Below are 25,192 nucleotides of genomic sequence, written 5' to 3'. Positions count from 1 at the left end.
GGAAGTTTACCTTATTCTTAAGGTTTCTCCTGTATTTTTAACAGTAAAGCTATGGTAACCACAGCTGCCAGTTTTTTACTGTAAATTTTACAAAAATAAAAAGTAAATAAAACACTATCTTACTGTCATTAAGCAGTAAATTAAGAGTTTATCAGCTACCAGGGCCAATGGCTCAATCAAACGGATGTATGATATTTTGCTGGGTATTGTACACCATGATAGTGTAAGAAATTCACTTTATTGTGGGATAATCAGTGTTGGGCACTTTTCTTTAAAATAGTAATTAGTTATAATTCCTAATTACTTTTCACAAACAGTAACTGAGTAACATAATTATAGAAGTAACTAATTTATTTGTCAAATGACTATAAAAAACATATAAACATTGTACACCAATCTACACTATTTTAATGTTGTTGTGGGACAATGTGAGAGGCAACGACAGCATGTCCTTAACTATACATATCTAGATATAAAGTGGAGAAAAATGAAGTTTAAGTTTTATTTGCTTGGACATCGTGACATTGCTTTTGACACCTCATTTGGTAGCAGAGCTCACGTTATCACCTGCATAGCCACTAATTTTGTGGCAGCATGTCGTCACCTTAGAATTATAAGGTTCTATCTGACATTTTTGTCAAAATTGAGTTATTGTGATATTCTTATTAAATGACAACTTATTTGCATTATAGAATGCTTTTTTTAAGAAGTTATTTACATTTTAAGACTGTTTATTTAAAAAGCAAATGTTGCACAAACACTGCTTTGGAATGCAAAAACTTTAAAGCTCAATATCTCAAAATCACTCAGAAAGCAGATAGAACCTTATAATTCCAAGGTGTCGATATGTTTACATGTGGTGCTTTATCAAATTAGAATTGCTTGTCACCAACGCAAAGAGACTCTTTTTTCCTGGGCATAAGTTGCACAATACATAAACATTCTCACCTCTTACTTTAACAAGGGGAAAGTAGTGCTTGTATTTTCAGTTTGCAAATGCTATCTTTGAATTTGCTGGTCGTTGGTGTGTGCGACTGACTGTGTGTGTGCTTGTGTGAACATCCACCCTACTCTGCCTCTGATTGGCAAACAATGGAAATGTACTCCAAACCGATCATCACGTTCTCAGTTACACCATATTCACAGACACACCAATCATCATCACTTGTTGGTTAAAACACTTTTACCAATGAATTGTTTTGCTGGTGTCCTGCCACGAACACGAACACACACACACAAACACACACACACACACACACACACAGCCCAGAGAAAGAGAGTTCCTTTGGCTGAAAGAGACGCAGCTCACATGAAAACTGCTTCAGTGTTCTCAATTACAGTAACGCACATTTGACTGTCAGTAACGGTAATGATGTTGTAACGGGGGAAACAGTAATTCATTTGATTACTCATTACTAAAAAAAAAAAAAAAGTATCACAGTGAGTAAATCCGTTTATTTATAGCGCTGTTATTCCCATCACTGGTGATAAGATTATAAGTGGTCATAAACAACTATATTCTCAATTCAAATGAGTGTCGGCATGAACCCAAAAACAATATTCTATATGTAATGATTTAACAAGCGAACACCTTCAAATAAAGTGACCAAAATCCCCCAAAAAGATGTTGTTTTTGCCTTTGTCACATACAAAAAAAAAAAAAAAAAGAAATGACCTAAATATAATGATCACTCTTTATTTTTTACTCTTACGCAGACATTGGCTTCCAGTTTTTTGACAGACGATAAATATTCCCAATTATTAACTTTGGTGGCTCTAGCATGGCAACAATGTGATTCCGCACCTCAGTAAATGGCGAGTATATAATAAACCCAATTTTAAAACCCTTCACGTCTTCTCAAAGGGATCCAAATAGTCTATTTAATGAGGGCTTTGGTCATTACAGGATGAAACGGAGCAGAGAAGCCGAACAGAGGAGCCCTTCAGCATGTAGTGTTGATTAGAGATCACAGGCACTGAACGGCGACAAAGACAAAGGTGACAACCGAATTTGAATGGCTCCAATTAAATGCTGCTCAATGATTCATGTCATTTGTTTGTGCGCTTCTTACAGGCATCGTTGACAGTGCGGTAAACACTGCGAGTGCTCAGAGGAGAGATTAATGAGGGGATTAGGCAAACACAAAACAGGGTGTGATTGTGTGTTTAGACCACTGACCTGAAGAGGAACCAACGCTTGTCATTTCAAACTTGTAGGACTTTGTTCTGTGAAAATAAACACAAAATAGTACAACATTTTTCTTACATTTTCGTTGTTTATAATGACAGTGAATGGGGTTCAAATTTCTTAAACTTCTCACTCTTCACTATATACAGTTAAAGTCAGAATTATCAGCCTGTTAAATTTTTATTCTTTAATATTTTTTCCACAATTTCTGTTTAACTGAGAGACTTTTTCCAAGACATTTTTAAACGTTCTGGGCCCTATCATACACCCGACACAATGTTGCGCAAGGCGCAGCGCAATACTTTTTTGCTTGTTTCAGCTTGGCGCAAGAGTCGTTTTGAGGCGTTGCGCCACGCTCTTTAAAAAGCAAATGCATTTGCGCTCATATGTGCGCCCATAGGCGTTCTGGTCTAAAAAGAAAGGCTTTCTGAGGCGGACTGCTGGTGCGTTGCTATTTTGAGAAATTATAATAGATTTTTCACTAGACCAAAACAAACCTGGTCTAAACTCCAGCGTAGAATTGTTGCCACTCGCTTACACACTGCTTAATACGCACAGAATGTAGAGCAATACGCAAATATCTTTACATATGAAAAAAATGTTAATATTAAGGATAGGCCTATAGGATAGAATAAGAATATAAATAGCATTTAAATATAAAGGATTAAAATATTACAAAACATAATTTTCTAGCCTACATAAATATGAAAAACCACCGTTTTTTTTTGCCTTCTTCATCTCGGGAGGCTTTTTCAGTTCATTCATAACAATTTGCTTTTGTATAATGTTATTATTATTAGCAGTATTATTTATTATATCCATATTTATATTTGTTTTATTAAAAACAAGCTTAGATTTGCCCACCTGCAGGTTTTAGACCATATGGGGCACAGCATGTGTTTTAGTATATAACTCATGTTTTTGAACGCACTTCGTTAATATTGTTCATTTATTCGTTTGCTAGAAATTAGAACTGAATTTAGAAATAGTTTTGAAACAAATATTTGCGCTTAACAAACGAAATTAATTATTTATAGGCTTATTGATGTCTGTGCATAAAGGTTTCCCTATCTACAAGAGCGAAAAATAAAAGTAGATCGATTCTCTTTCATTCTTGCGCGGTAGATGCTCTGTTTAACTGTTTTCTGTAAAAAAAACAAAAACTGTTTACTGTGTGCTTGTGAGATGCTCAGTTTTTCCACTTCCACTTACTTTAGGTCCTGTAAATAGCAATTGCACTTATGGCGCGACGCAGCTGGCTCTTAAAGGGAATGGGAGATGAGATTCTGATTGGTTTATTCTCAAAACACACCTATAACTCATTAAGAAAATAAACTCAACCCTTTTAGACCGTGCGCCACGGCGCAAAGCGGATTCTCCCGTCCTTAAATTAGCAAATATGGATTCTGGACACGCCCTGAAAGGATTTGCGGCCTGCGCTATCCGTTTTGCGCATGGACCGTCAAAATCGAGCCCTATAGTTTTAATAACTCATTTCTTTTGTCTTTGTCATGATGGCAGTACATAATATTTTACTAGATATTTTTAAAGTCACTAGTATTCAGCCTAAGGTTAGTTAATTTAAAGGCTTAACTAGATTAATTCAAGTTAGGATAATTAGGCACATTATTGTATATGATTTGTTCTGTAGACAATCAAATAAAAAAATGCTTAAGGGGGCTAATAATATTGACCTTAAAATGGTTAAAAAAATTAAACCTGCTTTTATTCTAGTCGAAATAAAACAAATAAGACTTTCTACAGAAGAAAAAATATAGGAAATAGTATGAAAAAATCCTTCCTTTCTGTTAAACATTATTTTAGAAATATTTGAAAAAGAAAAGAAAATTCACAGGAGGACTAATCATTTGACTTCAACTGTATATTGTTTGTAGTGTAGAGAAAAATAAGAGTAAATAATTGATAATGCTGGCTTCAAAATATATTAAACGTTTGTCTGTTATTGCCCAGGTTTTTATCATGGTAAGTTTGCGTTTAGTGTTATTCTGGGTTAGATCAAGAGTTCCCAAATTTTTCAGCCCACGACCCCCAAAATAATATTGCCAGTGACTAGCAAACCCCACAATCCTCGGAGGTGGATCAATCCTATGACAAAAAAAATGTAAAAGGCTGATAGCTTTTTATCTGAATGTTGTTGCTTTTGTGAGTGACGCAGTGGCGCAGTAGGCAGTGCTGTCACCTCACAGCAAGAAGGTCGCTGGTTCGATCCTCGGCTCAGTTGCCGTTTCTGTGTGGAGTTTGCATGTTCTTCCTGCGTTCGCATGGGTTTTCTCTGGGTGCTCCGGTTTCCCCCAAAGTAAAAAGACATGCGGTACAGGTGAATTAGGTAGGCTAAATTGTTCGTAGTGTATGAGTGTGTGTGTGTGTGTGTGTGGATGTTTCCCAGAAATGGGCTGGGAAACATCCACGGTTTATTCCAGCGGTTCATTCCGCTGTGGCGACCCCGAATTAATAAAGGGGCTAAGCCGACAAGAAAATGAATGAATGAATGTTGGTGCTTTTATGTAACTATTAACAACTATTTTTATCTTCTGTGGGATATGGATAAAAGGTAATTCTGATTGTTTCCGACCCCACTTCGGGAACCACTGGGTTAGACAGGACAGATCAGCTGTGAGTAAAGTCATATCTGATGCTATTAAACCTTGTTTGTGTCAAGATAGCTTTTTGTTGCAAATAATTTGTTTATGATAATTATAATTATTTCCAATGGTCAGTATTACTAATGCCTTTAAATTAACATATACATTTAAATATTAATATATACTGTACATAGGCTTTAATAAATAAAGCTTTAAAACTGACTGAACAATGAGCTGTTTATGAACCTACATTATTTAAAAATATATATTAATTTGCATTAAAATAATGTTGTTTTATTAACATTAATATGTAATAAGTTGGAAATAAGGGCATCACGGTGGCACAGTGGGTAGCACAATCGCCTCACACCAAAAATGAGAGTATATGCATGTTTCCCAGTGATGGGTTGCAGCTGGAAGAGCATCCGCTGCGTAATACATATGCTGGATAAGTCGGAGTTCATTCCAATGTTGCGACCCCAGATTAATAAAGGGACTAAGCCATAAAGAAAATTTGAATGACGTTTGAAATAAGTATATTTAATAATAATATAAACTTACGTGAAACTGAAAACAAATAGTTTATCAGTAGTTCAAATATTTTCGAATGCTCAATATTGTTAATGCCTTTAAATTAGCATTTAACTATATTAACTTGCATTGAAAAAATATTATTTTATTAAAAATAATATGAAGTTATATTTAATAATAATATAAACTAATGTGAAACAGAAAAAAATTATTTTATTCACGGCACTGGCAAATTATTTAGCTTTTTAAAAAAGAAAAAAACAAACCTAATATTTGACTTTTTTCTAAAAATAATTTTTAAATGTGTTTTGTGATTTAAGAATTTTTTGGACTACACTGTAAAAAAAAATCTTCTTGCCTTAAAATTTTTAGTTGATTCAAGTAAATGTTTCTAGTTGTCTCAACTTATAACTTCAATGAAACTGACACAAAAATATGAAGTTAAACTTTGTATAATTACTTGAAACTTGATTTGAACTCTTTAAAGCTCTTGATTTGATTTGATTTGAACTCTTTAAATCTGCATAAAAATATTTGTTGCCTTAACTTTTTGTCATTAAATTAGAAACAAGCTAAACTCTGGGTCAAAAAAGCAGTGCAAACAATTACTTGTTACCAATGTAATGCATTTGCCTTAAATATAACATATTTAAAAAAATTAAGACCTGTCTGATTGTCCTCTAGCTCAACTGCTGCAGCATCTCACCCGCAACGCCACCGGTTCCATATTCAGGAACACCTGCACTGATAGCAAAGAGGTACACAATTAAAAACATCTGTCAAATCAATCACACACACATCAGAAAGCCTGACACGCAGACATTAGTGTTTCCAGCCATTCTTTATTATCACTGCAAGTTATGAAAGTCCCAACATGACCATGAAATGCACATGAATAAATATTAGCCGTACAGACGTAGTGGGAGATCGGACATTATTAATAGAATCTGTTTACATGTAATTAGTGATGATTAGCTGACGATTCCTAATTAAAGAAGAGCTCGTTTGGCAGATTAGATTAGAAGAGTACAAAGGCAAAAATAATAACAACTCTGGAGCTTCAAAGGCAAACATCCTTCATCCTTTTGCGCAGAATGGTCCAAGTGAATGCTGATATGTCAGTTTCCTCAAAGGTGAAAATTAAAGATTAGCATTTTCCCACTGGAGGATTAAAAATGAATGGAATATAGAAAAGCATTTCGTCAGGATTACCTTCAGAAGCCAGAGGAAGGGATTGGACAGGCATTTAACGCACCATGCACAAACGCAACGCTCAAGAACCGTTCTCGTGATAAAGCTTAAAGCAATAGTAATCGTTCACATCTTACAAATCAAAAAAATATAAGTACATATCCAGACTTCTGGATCTCTAAATCAATACAGAACCGTTGACGGATAAGATGGATGCTAAACGTATAATCTTATGTCATTAAAACTTTCGATACATGTACTAAACAAATAATCATCTTATATTGGTTTGGTCAAGATTCATTGGATCTAATATGGTCTTTAAATAGCTAAATAAAAGCCACATTTAAAGGGATAAATCACCCAAAAATGGAAATTCTGTCATTATTTATTCATTAACACTTTCCGAGTTTCTTCCTTCTGTCAAACAAGGAAGATAATTTGAAAAATGTTGGAAACTTGTAACCATTGATTTCCATTGTATTTGTTTTTATTACAGTACTATGGAAGTCGATAGTTCTTCTCAAAATATCTTCGTTGTGTTCTACAGAATAAAAAACTCAAAAAGCATTGGAACCACTTGAGTAAATAGTGGGCATATTTTAACTTTTTGGAGTGAACTATCCCTTTAATTTGAAGAGAGGCAAACAAAACGGACATCTCATCAGTTCATTTGCATCTCCACCGACTAAGATGCGTAATATATTGATAAACTGCGTCTAATAGACATCTAAACGTAGATGGCTTGGCTAAAGCAAGGCTAAATTAGGGCTGTCAGTGATAATCTAATAAACATCCAAGAATAGACCAAAACTGTCATTAAATACAAATTAGACAGAATTCACAAATGTAATTTTATGACTAGTCTAGTTTTGTGCTTTTCTTAGATGTCTATTAGATGTTTGACAGCTCAAGTTTAGCCACATTTAAAGGCATAGTTCAACCAAAACTGAATACCAATTAACACTCTACTTGTTTCAAACCTTCACGAGTTTCTTTCTTATGTCAAAAAGATATTTAGAAAAATTTTGGAAACCTCTAACTATTGACTTCCATTGTATTTGTTTATGCTACAATACTATGAAAGTCAATGGTTACAGCATTTCAGCTGTTCTCAAAACATCTTTTATATGTGTTCAATAGAATAAAGAAACTCAAAAAACAGAAACAACTTGAGTAAATAATGAGTACAATTTCATGTTTTAAGTGAACTATTCCTTTAATTTGATGGGTGAAAAACAAACCTGACATTTTATCAGTTCATTTGTATCTCCTCTGACTAAGACCTGTAGTATATTGGTATACTGTAAAATTTCCCACCAAGCAATTTTGTGTTTAGACATCTAAACGTAGATAGCTTGGATAAAGCAAAGCTAAATTTGGGCTGTCAGAAAAAATCTAATTGACATCTAAGAATATACCAAAATTAGACTAGTCATTAAATACAGATTACTATATATATGTAGTCGTTCAAATGTATTATTATTTTTTTTTAAATATAATGTCTACTCTAGTTTTGGCCTTTCCTTAGATGTGTATTAGATGTTCACTGACAGCTCAATTTAGCCTTGTTTTAATGAAGCCGTCTATGTTTATATGTCTTTTAGACTTCTTTTAAAGACAAAAAATGTTTGCTGTGTTGTGTTGCCCTAACTTTTTTTTTAAGTTATACAAAGTTTATTTTCAAATCTTTTGAGTTCTGTTTGATTTAGATGTTGAGATGACTAAAAAAGTTTACTTGATTCAACTGAAAACTTTAGGGCAACACAAATTTTACACTTTACCAAAATACTACAGATCTTAATCAGAGGAGATGCACATGACCTGATGAAATGTCAGGATTGTTTTCAATCCCATCAAATTAAAGGGATACTATAGTTTACTCAAGAAATGAAATTCTACCATCATATATTAAGTAACAATTGTTTTAAACCATTATGAGCTTCTTTCTTCTGTCAAACAAAAAAATATATGTCTATACATATATATATATATATATATATATATATATATATATATATATATATATATATATATATATATATATATATATATATATATATATATATATAAAGTCTGTTGTATTTGTTTTAACAACAGTACTATGGAAGTCAATAGCAACAGCCTTTCAGCTGTTCTCAAAATATATTCAATGTGTTCAACATAATAAAGAAACTCAAAAAGGATGAGGACCACTTGAGTGAATAATATGTATATTTGAAATTTTTGGAGTGAACTATCCCTGTAGAAATGAAATCAAATCTGACATTTCCCCAGTTCATTTGAATCTCCTTTAACTAAGATCTGAAGTTTATTAGTAAATTGTAAAATTTCCCATTAAGAAATGCTGTGTTTAGACATCCAAACGTTCATAGCTTGGCTAAAGCAAGGCTAAATTTGAGCTGTCTGTGAAAATCTAACAGACATCTAAGAATAGACCAAAACTAGACAAGTCATCAAATACAGATAACTTTACATATGTAGTTGTTCATTTTTTTTTTTTTTGCAATTGATGACTAGTCTAGTTTTGGACTTTACTTAGATGTCTGTTAGATGTTTACTTATAGCTCAAATTTGGGTTGTTGGTGAAAATCTAATAGACATCTAAGAATACACCAAAACTAGACTAGTAATCAAATACAGATTACTTTACATATGTAGTCGTTAATTTTTTTTTGTCTTTGATGACTAGTCTAGTTTTGGGCTTTTCTTAGATATCTATTTGATTTTCACAGACAGCTCAATTTAACCTTGTTTTAACAAAGCCGTCTATATTTAGACATCTCTTAGACATCTATTAGATAAGTCATCAAATACAGATAAGACAGACTTCACACATGTAGTCGTAAGTTTTTTTGGCTAGTTTTGGGCTTTTCATAGATGTTCATTGACAGCTCAAATTTAGCCTATATTTAGATGTCTATTAGACATCTATTGGACATCTTTTAATTTTAATTTAATTTTAAAAATTATTTGGGTTGTGTAGCATTAAATTTTTTAGTTGAATCAACACTTTTTTTAAAGTTATCTAAAGTTTAAATTAAAATATTAAGTTTATTTGATTGACGCAAGTTGAGACGACTAGAAACACTTACTTGATTCAACTAAAAACTTGGCTTGCATTGCCATAAAATTAAAGGGATAGTTCACTCCAAAACATGAACATTTATATGGTAAACGGTTGGATAAATCAAGACTCAATAGCTCTTATCATGATCAGTGCAAGCAGTTAAACAGGAAAAGTAGATAAAGTGACTGTGTAAACAGGGCAAAATATCAGTCACACGATGCCACGATTAATCAAATAAAACAATTCTGTATGTATCAGAATTTTAAAAATGTTCAGAAAGCGCTGAATAAAAGCAGATTCATGTCGCATCATTCACAAAAAAAAAAAAAAAAACGACAAGGGCATTGACATACAATGACCCAAAATGCCAAACAGGCATTTAGCTTCTCAAAGGAGTCCAGCAGGAATCAAGTGCGCGCTGTGAGAAATTGGTCCGTTCCCCAACAGCGAGACAGATAGAGAGGTGTCGAATGGAGCTGTTAAGCTGTGGAGAAATTGCTGCTTAACGAGGACAGTCCAGGCAACTGCTACTCGAACATTAAGAGACCCTCGTCCGAAAACTAATAATTATCGCAGCAATCAAATGCACACAATTATTATTTTTTAAATAAACAATTCTGTTCAATTTTCATTCAAATAGAAGCAGCATACTGTAGAGATGTACGGCAAACATGATGATTTTTGGATTTCTGGCACAAATAAATACAAGAAACGTTCTAGCCCCACACATTCACACACCCAAAATAAGTGTCTTTAGCAGATCGAATTTACAAAACAGGCAATACAACAGTGATAGCAGTTTTGAGGACGCCAACATCGCACATATGCTTTCCTGAATTAGTGGTGGTGAAGTGATCCTGACCTGACGAGGCCAGGTCACGTCCCGAACACACAGTTCACAGACGTCAAGCAGCCAGGGGTTTGCTCGACAGACTTTTTTTCTTTTTCTACCAGTTCTCACCTGACAAACAAAACATTTAAAGTGTTACGTTACATTCAGTAGTATGTAAATCACAGATGGACTGTTTTTTGACCCTCTGTGCTCCCTGTATGTCAGAGATCTTTGCAGGTCTTTTGTAAGAGATGAGTGCAGAGTGCACCTCCTGGTAGCCGTGAAGAGATGAGAGAAAGAGAAAGAGAGGTGTACTGAAATCTTCCGGTGGACGGCGTCCAGTTTTAGCCTGTGGTTTTGGAGTTTTCCGCAGGGGTGGTGTCTTTACTCAAACGCACAATCTCCTGGGACAAAACTTCCAGATCCTATAAATAAAAACAAGAATTATGATAATTTAAGAATCGCAATTAAGCATCAAGTTGATAGGACTTGAACATTGGCTGCGTCCAAAATCACCTAATACTCAGTGGGTTCTACATTTAATTTAATTTACTACACGATCATTACAAAAGTACATTCTACATAGCAGTGTTTTCCAACCCTGTTCCTGAAGGCACACCAACAAGACACATTTTTAACCTCTCCCTAATCAAACACACTTGAATCAACTTATAAAAACATTAGAAGAGACTACAAAACCTGAAATGAATTGATCAGATAAAGGAGACATCCAAAATATGTACTGAAGGTGTGCCTCAAGAAACATAGTATAGTATGAATGAGAGTAGCATGAATGGAACTTTCATACTAGTCATTATCACATGACTTACCCACATCCGTTACGTAAATTTACTCCCATTCACAAATTCTCATGGTATATCGTAGCAAACATCGGATGCACACTTCGGAATCTTACCGGAAGTAGAAGGTCATCCAGGTACTTCTTGCATAATGTTTTTCGAATGCTTTGAATTCTGAAATACTACTCGGCTTGCATACTGTTTTTGGTGTACTATATAGTATGGAAGTATGCAATTTTGGACACAGCCATGGTCCATAATGATCTGTGTTCTCATAAACCAAGTGGTTTAAAAATTCTTCTATTCATGTCAAAATGGTGTTTATGTGTGTTAGTGGTATTTACTAACAGCAATGTCTATAGAAACATGTGAAAAGCAATGGGTAGATAAGAGAAGTTGCAATCATCTAATGATTACATCAAGTCTTCTAGGTTTTTTAATATTTCCGTCAAGACTTCCAGATGTAATAATTATTTAAGGTCACTGGATTTGATTTATTCTGGATCACAGCTAAAAATGATCAGTATTTAGTAACTTCACTACAAATTTATCATCAAATCTCCTCATTCAGAAGCATTGATTGGATTTTTTCACATTTACATGGCTGCTATACATTGTGAATATTCTAAATCAACATGACGCAATAGTATTTTTAAAAAGGAAAATGAATGTAAAAGAAAGATTAAGAAAAAAGTATTTTCATTGTGTGAATATATAATCATGCAAGCCCTAAAAATGTAACTGTAATATGATATTGAGCCTTTTCAAATGAAAACATAAATTATATAATCCATTTTTAGCCCCTGGGTCCTAAAACTGGGTCTGAAAAGTTTTGAGCTTGTCCACATTTGGCCTTTCACAGAGGTAGTTGAAAACGCATTAAACCACATTGCTTTCAGAGTAAAAGAATTAAGGTCAAATGCAATCAAACAGTCGTTAAAGACCACCTACTCTAAACCAACTAACCCAATCCTAAAAGATTATGGGAACATGGCATTCATGTATGATAAAGTTTTAGCTTATTTCACATATTAGATAAAAAGACTATAATACACATGGAAATAGCCAAATCCCTCAACAACAAATAAATATTTAAAAAACAAGAACAAGACAAAAGTACAGATGAAATCAAAACTAACCATATGATTTTGCAAGCTCACATTGCTAGTTTTGTGGTAACCAATTCATTTGGGCATGTTATTAAGAAACAAAAATAGTTTGCCCTTGTAATCTTTAACTGAAATCTGAATTAGGCATGGGCCAGTATAAGATTCTGACGGTATGATAACATTGGATTAAAAAAAAAATTACAGTATCACGGTATTGTGATTACTACTCTAAAATAAGTTATTTTGAATTTTCTGGGTAAAAAACAACAACTTTTTCCCCTCTTCAACACAATATATTTTAGTTTGAGACACATTTATAGTATTTTGGGACAGTAAACATGTCAGGGTAAATAATTCAAATTAATCATTGACTTCTGCGGTCTTTGTTTCAAAAACACTAATTTCTTTACAATATAAAATAGTATCTTTGGAAATCTTTTCTGTTGGAGATACTGTTGTATTAAAAAAAATATGTTACACATACCTTAAGAATGGTATAGCAGAAAAATTGGGAAGTTTTAAAAACTTGACTTTTCCAAACCGCGGTATACCTTGAAAACGGTTATTGTCCCATGCCTAATTTGAATATGCACTTGTTGTTTTTTTTCAGTTAAATTAAATCTCAGATTAAGGGCCTACTCACACTATGCTATCCATACCGTGCCCAGGCCCGTTTCCCAGATCGTTTGACAAGTGTGAGTGCGCTGAATCTGGCTCAGGCAGTGTTTACTTGGCTGGCTCTGGCCCGGTTGGAAGAGGTAAGCCTGAGCGCGGTTCACTTGAGCCCGAAACTGAAAGCGAGATGTGACTTTTAAGGGTTTCATATGGATTTAATAATCATTCTTACTATTCAGTGAACGCAAACTGCCGTAGTTTGTTTAATACACAAACCCCTCACTGCACGACAGCTGCGCACCTTCAGCAAACCTCCTAATTCCTGCAGCACGAGGGCTTTGTGATTGTTTATGAGCGTCAAAAGTGGCTGATCTGTTCGGCAAAATATCTGACTGCGTTTCACCACATCCCTAAGGACTAAAGCGATATAACTAGAGAAATGTCCACTGTGCAGAGCGAGAGCGCTTACTGAACAGCGCAGCATCCATGGCGTAAGCGTGCCCAGGCCCGATTGTTATGTGAGTGCGGGCCGTCAGTGGAGATGGGAGAGGGGACAAGCGTGCTTTGGCTTGGTTCGAGACAACTGTACATAGTGCGAGTACGCCCTAAGTCTGTCTGAGGTATTGGGCGTCGCTAACATACTTAACCATGCCCCTACAAATGTCAGTTTTGACATCAAACAGAAATGGTGAGGAGGTGTCTGTTAGGTTGTAATAACTCTTCTAAAACCCATTTCCCGATCTTTGTGAATGAAATGCATACTTTACTAAACCCAATCAGCTCACAGTAGAAAAAAAACAAGCCACGCCCCTGATTACTATTCTGTTAGGATCTGCGTCACACTACGAAAGAAAAAACAGTCGCAGCTTAAGGGGTCTTTAAAACTCTAGGTGTAAATGGGAATGTGTCTCCATCTACTTGTGATCCAAATGATCAAAATACATCATTATAACAGTGCCCGTGTGGTAGTGGAACACAGTAAATGTTTATTTACACCGTTGCCCTCCTGCGAGGCTTTACACATAAGCTTGAAAGCAACCCAGAATATCTCTCCAAAAATTTGGAATTTAGAGCTGAAAGGTATGAAAGAGCCATTAGGCAGTCAGGCCTGAGTTCGGCTGCAATCACACACAGTATTATACTTTCATTCTCTCACAAAAGCACACAGCAGAGGCAGCGCTGCATGCACAGTGTGCTCACTCTAAAGCAAGAAAACCCATCAAATATTAAGTGGACTGTTTGTTTCTGGACTGGCGGACCCAACTGCCAGTAAATATTCATAAGCTTGGCGGATTAGAGAGAGAAAGATGCTGCAAGTCTACATCAGGCAGACATTTTGGTCTGTAGTTACAGCTTGTCCACTGAAAGCCTGCTCTGTCAAATTAGCTCCCAAAATTAACAGAAAGAAATATTATAGTTTACATTTTACTTTGATAGTAACTTACATTCCACATTCTGTTGTCTAGAACTTTTTAACTGCACTTTAACTAACGTTATAAGGGTATTGATGGACTGTTAGTGGGATAACGTAACATATATTTATAAAGTTACACACAGTCGAATGGGGGCCATCAAAATATAATATTGGCAGTAAGGATGTATCGAATTTGTGGACACCAGAAATTATCGGCCCAAAACAGCATTTTTGGGTTTAGGTGAAATAGGAGTTGTACAAAGTTAGCTGAAATAACACACTGACAGGTCATTTCTATGTAGTATACTTGTTATTGCTGCTTGCAATAGCACTAGTTTGTTGTCATGGCAATGCTGGTAAAAAATGACACTGCTTGACAAAAATTTTAACTGTTATTAAAACATTATTTTAATGACTGGTGCATTTTTTATTTTAAATCGGTATAATTTAAGTTACTGGGTTAAACTTAAAAAGTTGTAAAAAAAAATTATTTATATTATTAAAAGTGTATATTTAAAATGACAGAGGGCACTCAGGGGTCTGTGTGGGTCCTAATGGCCCAATATAGTGAAGGGGACACCATACTGTTAGTGAGCGCCGTCTTTCGGATGAGATGTAAACCGAGATCCTGACTCGCTGTGGTCATTAAAAATCCGAGGATGTCCTCCGAAAAAAGTATGGGTTTAACCATCCTGCCCAAATTTGCCCACTAGCTATCATGGCCTGGTGTTAGATGAGAAGATTCCCCCCAAAAATGTGTTAAGTACTTTGAGTGTCCAGAAAAGTGCTATACAAATGAAAGTAATTATTATTATTAATTACTATTATTATAGTTTTCATTTTGGTGCATCCCTAAATTGCAAACATTTAGTAGACCACTAATATAATATAATATAATATAATATAATATAATATAATATAATATAATATAATATAATATAATATAATATAATATAATATAATATAATATAATATAATATAATATAAGACTAGATGAAATGTGGTTGTAGATTATCTAAAGGGGAGCATTAAAATAAAGCGTAACTTTAGAATATTTCAAAACTTTTTTTATTGTATACTTATGCAATAGAAGATGGATGTATTATGAAATATATTGAAAAACTTTGAATTTAGGCAAAATAATATGTACAATTTGCTGTAAAGATAGTATAATTTAATAATAATCAATTAAAAAATAAATTCTTAAATTGTTCTGTTTTTTAGAGTATTGTCTTAATCGTGTTTAAATCAGAGTGTTGGTGTCCATGTAAACATACTCACTGCAAACATACCATACTATCCTGGACCAAACTTGAAATAAGCTTCTCAAGATGTTTGTGAACCAATTCAGAAAGTTTCCTGCAATGCAAACCTCCTTTTTCTTAGTCATGGACTAGTTTTACAGAGGGATCGTCACTCCATCTTGGTCTTAGTTTGCATCGTTTGTCTCTGCCAAGGTTATGGCAGGGTGTTTTTGTAACCTACAACTCCCTATGGGCACCAACACACACTTGCACAAGATGCTCTCCGCCAAGATCCAGACTGTTTCCAGGCCTCACATGGGCTTGAACGCCCCCACAGCAAGGATTTTATTCGCATTCACAAAAAAAGAAAACAGAGCACCAAACGTCACATATCGGGGCATTAATAAAGAATGTAACGGATGCGAAGTGGCAGAACGTGGCTCGTCCAATCAAATTCATAATGCATTAGTGTTGCGAGTCTTTTGTTTTTAACTCCAGACTTATATAACGTGAAGCTGCTGTTTTTCCACTGATGCTGGAATTATTCATTTTATAGGAATGTCTTTTGGTTTGCATCCATATAAACAGAGAAGGACATTCAAATGAAACCAAGCACATATTTGTATTTAAATTACCGGATTATACAAAGACAGGCGTTACTAAATGGTTATGTAATATTGAACACATTTTTAGATATTCAGCTATAAATAAGCACACTGGATTGTATAACATGAATGCATGAATTTTAGCAAGATTAATTTCATATTCATGTTTGTTTCATGTAATTGAGCTCTCATTTTTTCCACAATGTAGGCACATTGTACATTATAGGTGTTGTATGCAAGTTTTTGACTCCTCTAAAGCATAAAAATACCATAATATGTTTGCAGATAGTTAAGAAACATGCCAAGTGCCCATTCTTGTTTATCTGAAAAACAAAGCTAAAGTCAGATATTCTGCTTTGAAAATTGGAGTTACATGCCAGGCGGTCTGTCTTTGTTTTGGTTCTTTTAACCTGCCCACTGCCAGTTTAGCCAATTATATTTCAACACCCTGAGTAGCCATATTGGAAAACCACGTATTTCATTTGATCATTCATAAAGGCTCTCACATTATGCGACCATGACCAGTGGACAGAATGAAATGAGAAGCAGATTCAGAGTTCCACATGAGTTTATTAATTAGCAAAAAATATAAATATTACGAATGTAAACATTAGGTGAGCTTAATTGTTTTACGTTCAATCCACTTTAATTTATAATAACAACTAAGATAACTTGTTAGGAATTGTGTAACCTGGCATTTTTTACAGTGAAGGCTCAAATATACAAGTGAAAATCATTGATAAAAAAATCTAATGTTCACAATGTTGATAGTAATAGTAAATACTGTATAATATGCACAGTAAAGACAACTTGATTGTTTTAAGTTCAATCCATTTACATTTATAAAAACAATTAAGGTAACTTGATCGAATTTTGTTGGGACACCATGAAGGAATTGTGCAAGGGGCCGAACACACTGAACGTGCTTTATGCGTTGAGAGGCGCCTCTTTTGAATGGTTTACTAACGGCCGTGGGAGTTTAGTGCGCTGCTTATGCGGTGTCTTGTTTGTTTTATTTCGGCTAGATTAAAAGCAGTTTTTACATTTTTAAAGGTCAAAATGGTTAGCCCCTTTAAGCTATGTTTTCATTCAGTAGTCTACAGAACAAACCATTGTTATACAATAACTTGCCTAGTTACCCTAACTTGCCTAACTAACCTAATTAACCAAGTTAAGCCTTTAAAATGTCACTTTAAGCTGTATAGAAGTGTCTTGAAAAATATCAAGTGAAATATTATTTTCTGTCATCATGGCAAAGATAAAATAAATCAGTTATTATAAATGAGTTATTACAACTATTATGTTTAGAAATGTATTGAAGAAATCTTCTCTCCGTTAAACAGAAAATGGGGGGGTGGGGGCAAACAGATGGGCTAATAATTCAGGGGGGATAATAATTCTGACTTCAACTGGATATGAAGATATTTAAACGTTTATCATAATAATCTTTACTCGTGCTAATTATTCTATGCATGCATATTATGGGCAACACATAATACATGCAATTCAAACAAACGAACACATGGCTTCACTGCAGGAACAAACCTCCCATTAGCAATGTGTGGCTCTGAAAATATCAGGAGGGGTGTGAGAGGTTAATTGTCATTAGTCAATCTGTGTGATGGTGTGATCCCATCAAACGCATTGCCCCGCAGGCTGCCTGACGTGCACTTTCTATTCCTGCTCCGAGAAACGTTTTAGCATTAACAACACTCCCACCACCCCCTCTGCTTGCTGATGAATAAGACCTCTCAGTGGAGTCTCAGACCCGTATGACAGTAAACCACCCACACACACCATCACACACACCATACATACACACAGACACAGTCCAAACACATGATCACACTTTCTGAGTGACTACAGCCACTTCTCTGCTTGCAGGTGGAAATCTTGCGGTCAGTTCACCTCTTCTCACCTGAATGAGTCATTGCTCAACACGAATCGGCTCTTTACTTTTCAAAAAGCTTCAAATTCAAGTTTTTTTTTCCCTCAATCAATGGTATGTCATGAAACTTGGCTATTACTAGGAGACAAGACGACTTGACTGAAATAAAAAATCGATTGTTTTGTGTTTGCAAGAAGTGTTAAAAACAACAACAAAAAAAGAAAGAAAACATCAGAATAGAACAGACCAAGCAAAACCCAAAAATATAAACATAAAAGCTATATACCAATATAAAACTAGAAATCACTAAATGCATAATGAAAATTAAACCAAACCAATAGAGTCGGGTTGCAGATTTGCACTTGCACTTTGCACTTGGAGAGAAAGTGACGTCATTTACAATCGACACCTGTACCCGCTTGCATGAAATTCCTTCAGTAATTTAACTTAAGAGTGTCCCTGAGAGGGAAAAAACCCTGAGGTGAGGGATTTCATTAAGACCGTTGCAACAAACTTCTTATCTGTCACCTTTACCTAATGCCTTTTTTACCTAAGTCATTCCCTTGTGGAATTGATCTCGAAATTATGTTTGGAGGACCTATAAAACTGGGTTGGGATCATGTAGAGACTTTTGAAGCTGAACTGAAACTGCGATTCATATGGATGCACTCCTGTGTTGACACGTATATGTTATTTTATTTATTAAATGGTTTTATTAAGAAATAATAATGATAATAGATCAAATAGATTTTTGAATATTTAATACTTTAAGTGTATATTAGTTTGGGTTGATTTAATTTAAGAAAAAAAAAACATAAAAAAGAAACAACGAAAGAAAGAAAGAAGAAAGAAAAAGAAAGAAAGAAAGAAAGAAACCAAAAACAAAAACCAAAGATAAAACAATATATAAAAAATATAAAACAAAACTAAAATTGAAATATAAATTATAAAATATGAAATACATTCTAGAACCCAACAAATCTAAAAGATGAGAACAAAAAACAAGCAGACAAAATTAAAATGAAAGAATAATTAATTATTTTTAAGAATAATTCTATTTCATTTGAATATTTAAATGGACACTTTAAGTGCATATTTGTATGGGCTGATTTAATTAAAGAGATGAAAAAAAATATATATATTTATTTTTAAAAGTAAGAAAGAAAGAAAGAAAGAAAGAAAGAAAGAGAAAAACTTGTCATCTTAAATGCACTGCTAAAAGGCAAAAACGGTGAAACAGAGCTGTTGTTATTTTTGTGTGTATTGAAATATTATTTTTGTTGTGATGTTCAAATTCTGCTGACATTAACTCGGTTTTCTGTTTGCATGGACTCCATTTGATATTAATAAATGCCTTTGATAACAAGCTTGCAACCTAAAATGAGCTTTACAGTCACATAATACTATACTGTACAATTAAAGTCAAAATTACCAAAATAATAATCCCTACTGTGATTTTTTTATTCTTTTTTCAAATATTTGCCAACTGATGTTTAACAGCGCAAGGAATTTTTCACAGTTATTTCTATAATATTTTTTCTTCTGGAGAAAGTCTTATTTGTTTTATTTCGACTACAATAAAAGCAGTTTTAAATTTTTTTGAAAACATTTTAAGTTCAATATTATTCCCCGCCTTAAGCAATTTTTTGATTGTCTACAAAACAAACCACGGCTATACAATAACTTGCCTAATTTACCTAATTGTTAAATCTTTAAATGTCACTTTAAGCTGAATACTAGTACCTTGAAAAATATCTAGTAAAATGTACTGTCATCATGGCAAAGATCAAATAAATCAGTTATTAGAAATTTGTTATTTAAACTATAGTTTTTAAAAATTTGTTGAAAAAATCTTTCCGTTAAACAGAAATTAGGGAATAAATATCCAGGGGACTAAAAATTCAAGAGGGCTAATAATTCTGACTTCAACCGTAGCTGTTCATCTCTTTCTTTACCTTCTGTAGGTGCATGTTCTTTGTCAGTTGTTCCTCCAGCATGTTCTGCAGCTTTTTGTTCATCTCGCGCAGATTCTCATCTCCGGGTTTCACCAAGTCCCTCAGAACCGAACTCAAACCTCCACGGTCAGGCTGAGCACTATGAGCCAATCCAACACCTCCTGATACATCTGAGATATAAAAAAAAAAACAGAAAGATGCAAACATTCAATCAATCCAGCTTATGCTTTTTAACCCCGTTTTCCCTCTCAACATCTATGAATAAATCCATGTGTATCTGGGGGCCATTAGTGTCTGCTGAGTGAATACAGAGTGCTTGCGTTTGGAGGAAAGCAGTTCGCTTCACGCCACAACATTACGAGCACCTCGAGTGCAATCATCCGCAGGTTTGACGAAAGCCACACACACATCTTAAAGTTGCCAAATAAACACCGTTCTACACTCACAAGAGCTGCAAGAGGATTGGTCTGCTTGGTAAATCTGACGTCATGTTTTAAATGCTAAATCAGATGGCAAACGGAAACAACAAATGGTTTTAATGTATGCTGAAGGTGTGATGTAGTACTACGAGAATCATGATCGTAAATGTTTATACCCATGCCTAATTGTAGATGGTCAAACAGTGATTCATCTTTTAGAAGTCTTTAAGATGACTGTCTGGGATACAGCAACACTGTGATCTAGTAAAAGATTCACTTTTATTGTGTGATATGACTAAATAATGATCATACATGGTTATTGAGATTTTCTCAATGCAAATTAAGCAGTATTTCTTATAGTCACAATTTAATTCAGGGTGCCTATTATTCATTTTCCAAGACATTTCTTAAAGATATAGTTCACAAAAAAAAAAAAAGTAAGTAAGTAATTAATTAAGTAAGTAAATAAGTAAGTAAGTACGTAAGTAAGTAAGTAAGTAATTAAGGAAGTAATTAAGTAAGTAAGTAAGTAAATAAGTAAATAAGTAAGTAAGTAAGTAAGTAAGTAAGTAAGTAAGTAAGTAAGTAGGTAGTCAGGTCGGTAGGTAGGTAGGTAGGTAGGTAGGTAGGTAGAATGATAGGCATGTGTTAGTGTGTGTAGGGGTGGGACAACCATATAACTGATTATTACTGGCTAAAAGCACAGGTGACTCAACTAAAATTAGTTAAGCATTGTTCAGACACACAGAAATAATCAAAAGCAGCAAAACAAGACAATTATGTTAGCATGTTTTGATAAAAATTACTTACTTTACAAGCACATTTCTGTATCATCAGCTATGTTACAACCATAGAAAGATGTCAATGATATTTTTATATAAAATCAATGCTGTTTTATTTATACATTATATTTTGTTATATTTCTTAAACATAATCATTTATTTTTAGACTCATTTGTTGGCCAGTTCTAAGCCATCTACGTTTTATTGTTTCACTGTAGAAAGGATAATATTTGCAATCAAACAATAAATTGAACAGATCTCTTTCATTTTGCCTCACAGCAACATCAATATAGCATGTCATAGTGTAGAATTGATTAGTAATATTTTAATTTTAATATAATTTGTTAAATATAATTTAATTTTTTTATCGGAAAGAAGATATTTTCATCACATTTCTTAACATAATAGTTTTAATAACTCATTTCTAATAACTGATTTATTTATTTTTTAGTAGATATTTTTCAAGACACTTCAATATAGTTTAAAGTGACATTTAAAGGCTTAACTAAGTTAATTAGGTTAACAAGGCAGGTAAGGGTAATGAATTAGGCAAGTTATTGTATAACTATGGTTGGTTCTCTAGACTAATCGAAAAAATATATATAGCTTAAAGGGGCTAATAATTTTGTCCTTAAAAGTGTGTTTAAAAAAAGTATAACTGCTTTTATTTTTAGCCGAAATAAAACAAATAGGACTTCTCCTGAAGAAAAAAAATATTATCAGACATACTGTGAAAATGTCCTTGCTCTGTTAAACATCATTTGGGAAATATTTAAAAAGAAAAAATACATTCAAACGGGAGCTAATAATTCTGACTTTAACTGTAGTAATATTTTATTTAGTGTGCATTTAAATTTAACATACAGTTTTAAAAATTAACACAACAGTTATTTTTGCTAATAACAGTTATTTGCTTACTAACTCAGTTACTATTTGTGAATAGTAACTAGCAACTGTAACTAACTACTTTAAGGTACATATATTAAAATTTTATTTAATTTAGTGTCCATTAATTTAACATACAGTTTTAAAAAGTACATACAGTTACTTTTCCTAGTAGTTAGTTACTTTTTGATTTTGTAATCCAGTTACTAACGCAATTACTATTTGTGAATAGTAACTAGTAACTTTAACTAACTACATTAAGTAAAATATAGTAATATTTTATTTAATTTAGTGTCCATTTAATGTAACATACAGTTTAAAAAGTAACCCAACAGTTACTTTCTCTGGTAATAATTACTTTTTTTTAGTGATGTAATCCGATTACTAGTTCAGTTACTGTTTGTGAATAGTAACTAGGAACTTTAACTACTTTTTTAAAGTAACAAAGTAATATTTAATTGAATTTATAGTTTTTTAAAAGTAACAAAATAGTTAATTTCTCTGGTTTTTAAGTTACTTTTTAAATGATGTAATCCAGTTACTAACTAAGTCACTATTTGTGAGTAGTAACTAGTAACTTTAACTAACTACTTTAAGTAACATGCCCAATCCTTATATTCAAAATAATAATATTCCAGGACAACATGATTTTTCCATGAAAATTGTTTTCTCTCATTTTTCATGTGTTTTCTAGGAGTGAAAAAAATAGTCATTAATTTTACAGGATTTCTAGGATTTCCAATAGAAGCACGCACGAAATTGAAACCCTGGCTAAAGCAGAGCGATTGACAGTCTGGATGGAGTCAAATTAAAGATAGCCTGACAAGGTCTGTCAACCGAGTTCGTGACAGTAACACACAACCACGGAAATGACCGTAAGCAGGGGACAACAGTGTGGGGTTGTAACTGGACAAGCTGGAGTGTTAAAAAATGAAAGATGTTGCTTAATTGATGATTAACGGAAGCAAGCGGGAATCTTAGCTGCTCAATAGGATGCCTCCTTAAAGGCTGGCTACTAAGATGTTGTCAGGTTTCTGGTGAACTGTCAAAGAGTTTAGTGGAGTTTTTTCCTCTGAGGCAGGACAGGGAATCGAGCTGGCCGGCCTCTGCGTGTCAAGGGCAAAAGCAATAAGTTCGATCGGGCTGCTTCTTTCTCGGTTTTCACTTCATCTGGTTGAGTGCAGACACTCAAGGTCATCTCAGCAGTGTGTCCCTAAACAGTGCTGTCAAATAACCTCTTACACCTGCGGTCAGATGATGGAGCACATGGGGAATGGGCCACTTCCTGCGGGTGTTTCAATTTCAATTTTGTTTCCAACACCATCTTATCTTAGTTAAGGTAAACTGAATAATAATTTCTTTTTTAAATATTTCCCAAATGATGTTTAACAGAGCACAGTTGAAGTCAGAATTATTAGCCCCCTTCGAATTTTTTTCATCTTTTTTAAGTATTTTCCAAATGATGTTTAACAGAGCAAGGACATTTTCACAGTGTGTCTGATAATATTTGTTCTTCTGGAGAAAGTTTTATTTGTTTTATTTTGGCTAGAATAAAAGCTGTTTTTAATATTTTAAACACCATTTTAAGGTCAAAATTATAAGCCCCTTTAAGCAATTTTTTTGACTGTCTACAGAAACAAACCATCACTATACAACACAGGGTTCAACCATAAGGATATTTTCTACTGGCCCGATTGGACCAGTAGTTCAGATTTTTACTTGCCCTGCCAAAATTTTCACTGACCCAATCAAGAAAATAATATAAATAAATAAAAAAATAGCTTTTTCTTAGCCACATATTTTTAATAATGTGTCGAAAATATTGCCTGTGAATCTAAAGTTTAAATGTTTAAAAAATGTTAAAATATTAAGCAGTAAAATAAAGCAGAATAGAAAATGTGCAGGTATTTTATTGCAAAACTAAAGGTGGCTGACTTAAGTGACAGAAAATATGCAAAACATCACTTCATTTTTTTCGTAGTGTTGTAACCACGTAAATATCTGTTTCCACAACGTTAGAACAACATTTTCTTTTAGCCTGGTTTTTACCAGGTTGTGGAAAAAAATAAGGTGCTCACAACATCCAATCAGAAAAAAGGAACCTAAACGCAATGTGGTGTTTACGACTTTACAACATTCAACACTTAAAAGCACAAATTGTTTATATGTACAGTTGAAGTCAGAATTATTAGCCCCCTTTTGAAATTCATCTGGCACTTTCATTCACATGGACACCAATACTCAGCTTTGATGATTAAGATGATACTTATTAAGAGTCTACCATGTAAGCAGCGATTTTTGATAATCTTACACACACAAGTCCAGAAATGCGGAGGTTTTTATTGCCGTTCGTCATGCGGTACGAAAATCCATTAAAACATCCTGAATTAGAGCTACGCATCGATGAATTTGCTCTTCAGTGTTTGAACTCTCAGTAATGATTTTGAATCACACTGAACTGAGCTAAACTGAACTGAACTTAAACACTAAAAACTGAACTACCCTGTTCCAGTTACTATGCCATTTATGTGAAGCTGCTTTGACACAATCTACATTGTAAAAGCGCTATACAAAAGAAGCTGAATTGAATTGAATTGAATTGAATTAAAATATGCTAAATGAGAGTGAACTGCAGTTGAAGTCTAGATATTAAAAATGAAACACCTGAAATTGCATGAAACTCTGGAGGAAATGCAGAATAGCCTGCTGATGCGACATTAATTGTTTTATACTGAAACTTTCCTTCTAAAAGCGGGTCCTTGGTCTTATCCAAATTTCTTTGCCAAATTTCTTTGTTAAACATGCAGGACCAGAGCCAGCTGAGCTGGCGCTCTAGGCAAATGGCAATCACGCCGTTTTATTTGTATGGAAAGCGCAGGACCGTGAGGGAGTGGGTGGGTGTAGCGGATGAATGTGAGGACCATGGGGTTCGTTCACTATTCTGCTGCCCAAGGCCTATGTCACCTCTATGGATACACTTGCCCTGAACACACGTCGGCCACAACAAGAAAAAAAAATAAATAAATAAAAATTTTGCGTTATTTGCCTTATTTATTTTTTTTAC

General features: G+C 33.9%; 1 protein-coding gene across 16 annotated transcripts in view; it reads right to left on the bottom strand.

The window, feature by feature from the left end:
• Positions 1-6,144: 6,144 nt before the first annotated feature.
• Positions 6,145-25,192, bottom strand: part of gripap1 (GRIP1 associated protein 1) — a 99,349-nt gene continuing 80,301 nt past the window's right edge. For 2 of the 16 annotated variants that reach the window (XM_087263919.2, XM_087263927.2), the window contains 5 exons: positions 20,043-20,212; positions 9,417-10,837; positions 8,932-9,260; positions 7,880-8,059; positions 7,363-7,419 (listed from right to left, as the gene is read on the bottom strand). In XM_087263919.2, the coding sequence (XP_087120045.1) occupies positions 10,757-10,837; positions 20,043-20,212 (251 nt within the window). In that variant the 3' untranslated portion in view covers positions 7,363-7,419; positions 7,880-8,059; positions 8,932-9,260; positions 9,417-10,756. 16 annotated transcript variants of the gene reach the window in all.

This window comes from Danio rerio, chromosome 8 (genome assembly GCF_052040795.2).
Source record: "Danio rerio strain M-AB ecotype USA chromosome 8, GRCz13ab, whole genome shotgun sequence".
NCBI lineage: Eukaryota > Metazoa > Chordata > Actinopteri > Cypriniformes > Danionidae > Danio > Danio rerio.
This window is presented reverse-complemented; position numbering and strand designations above follow the sequence as displayed.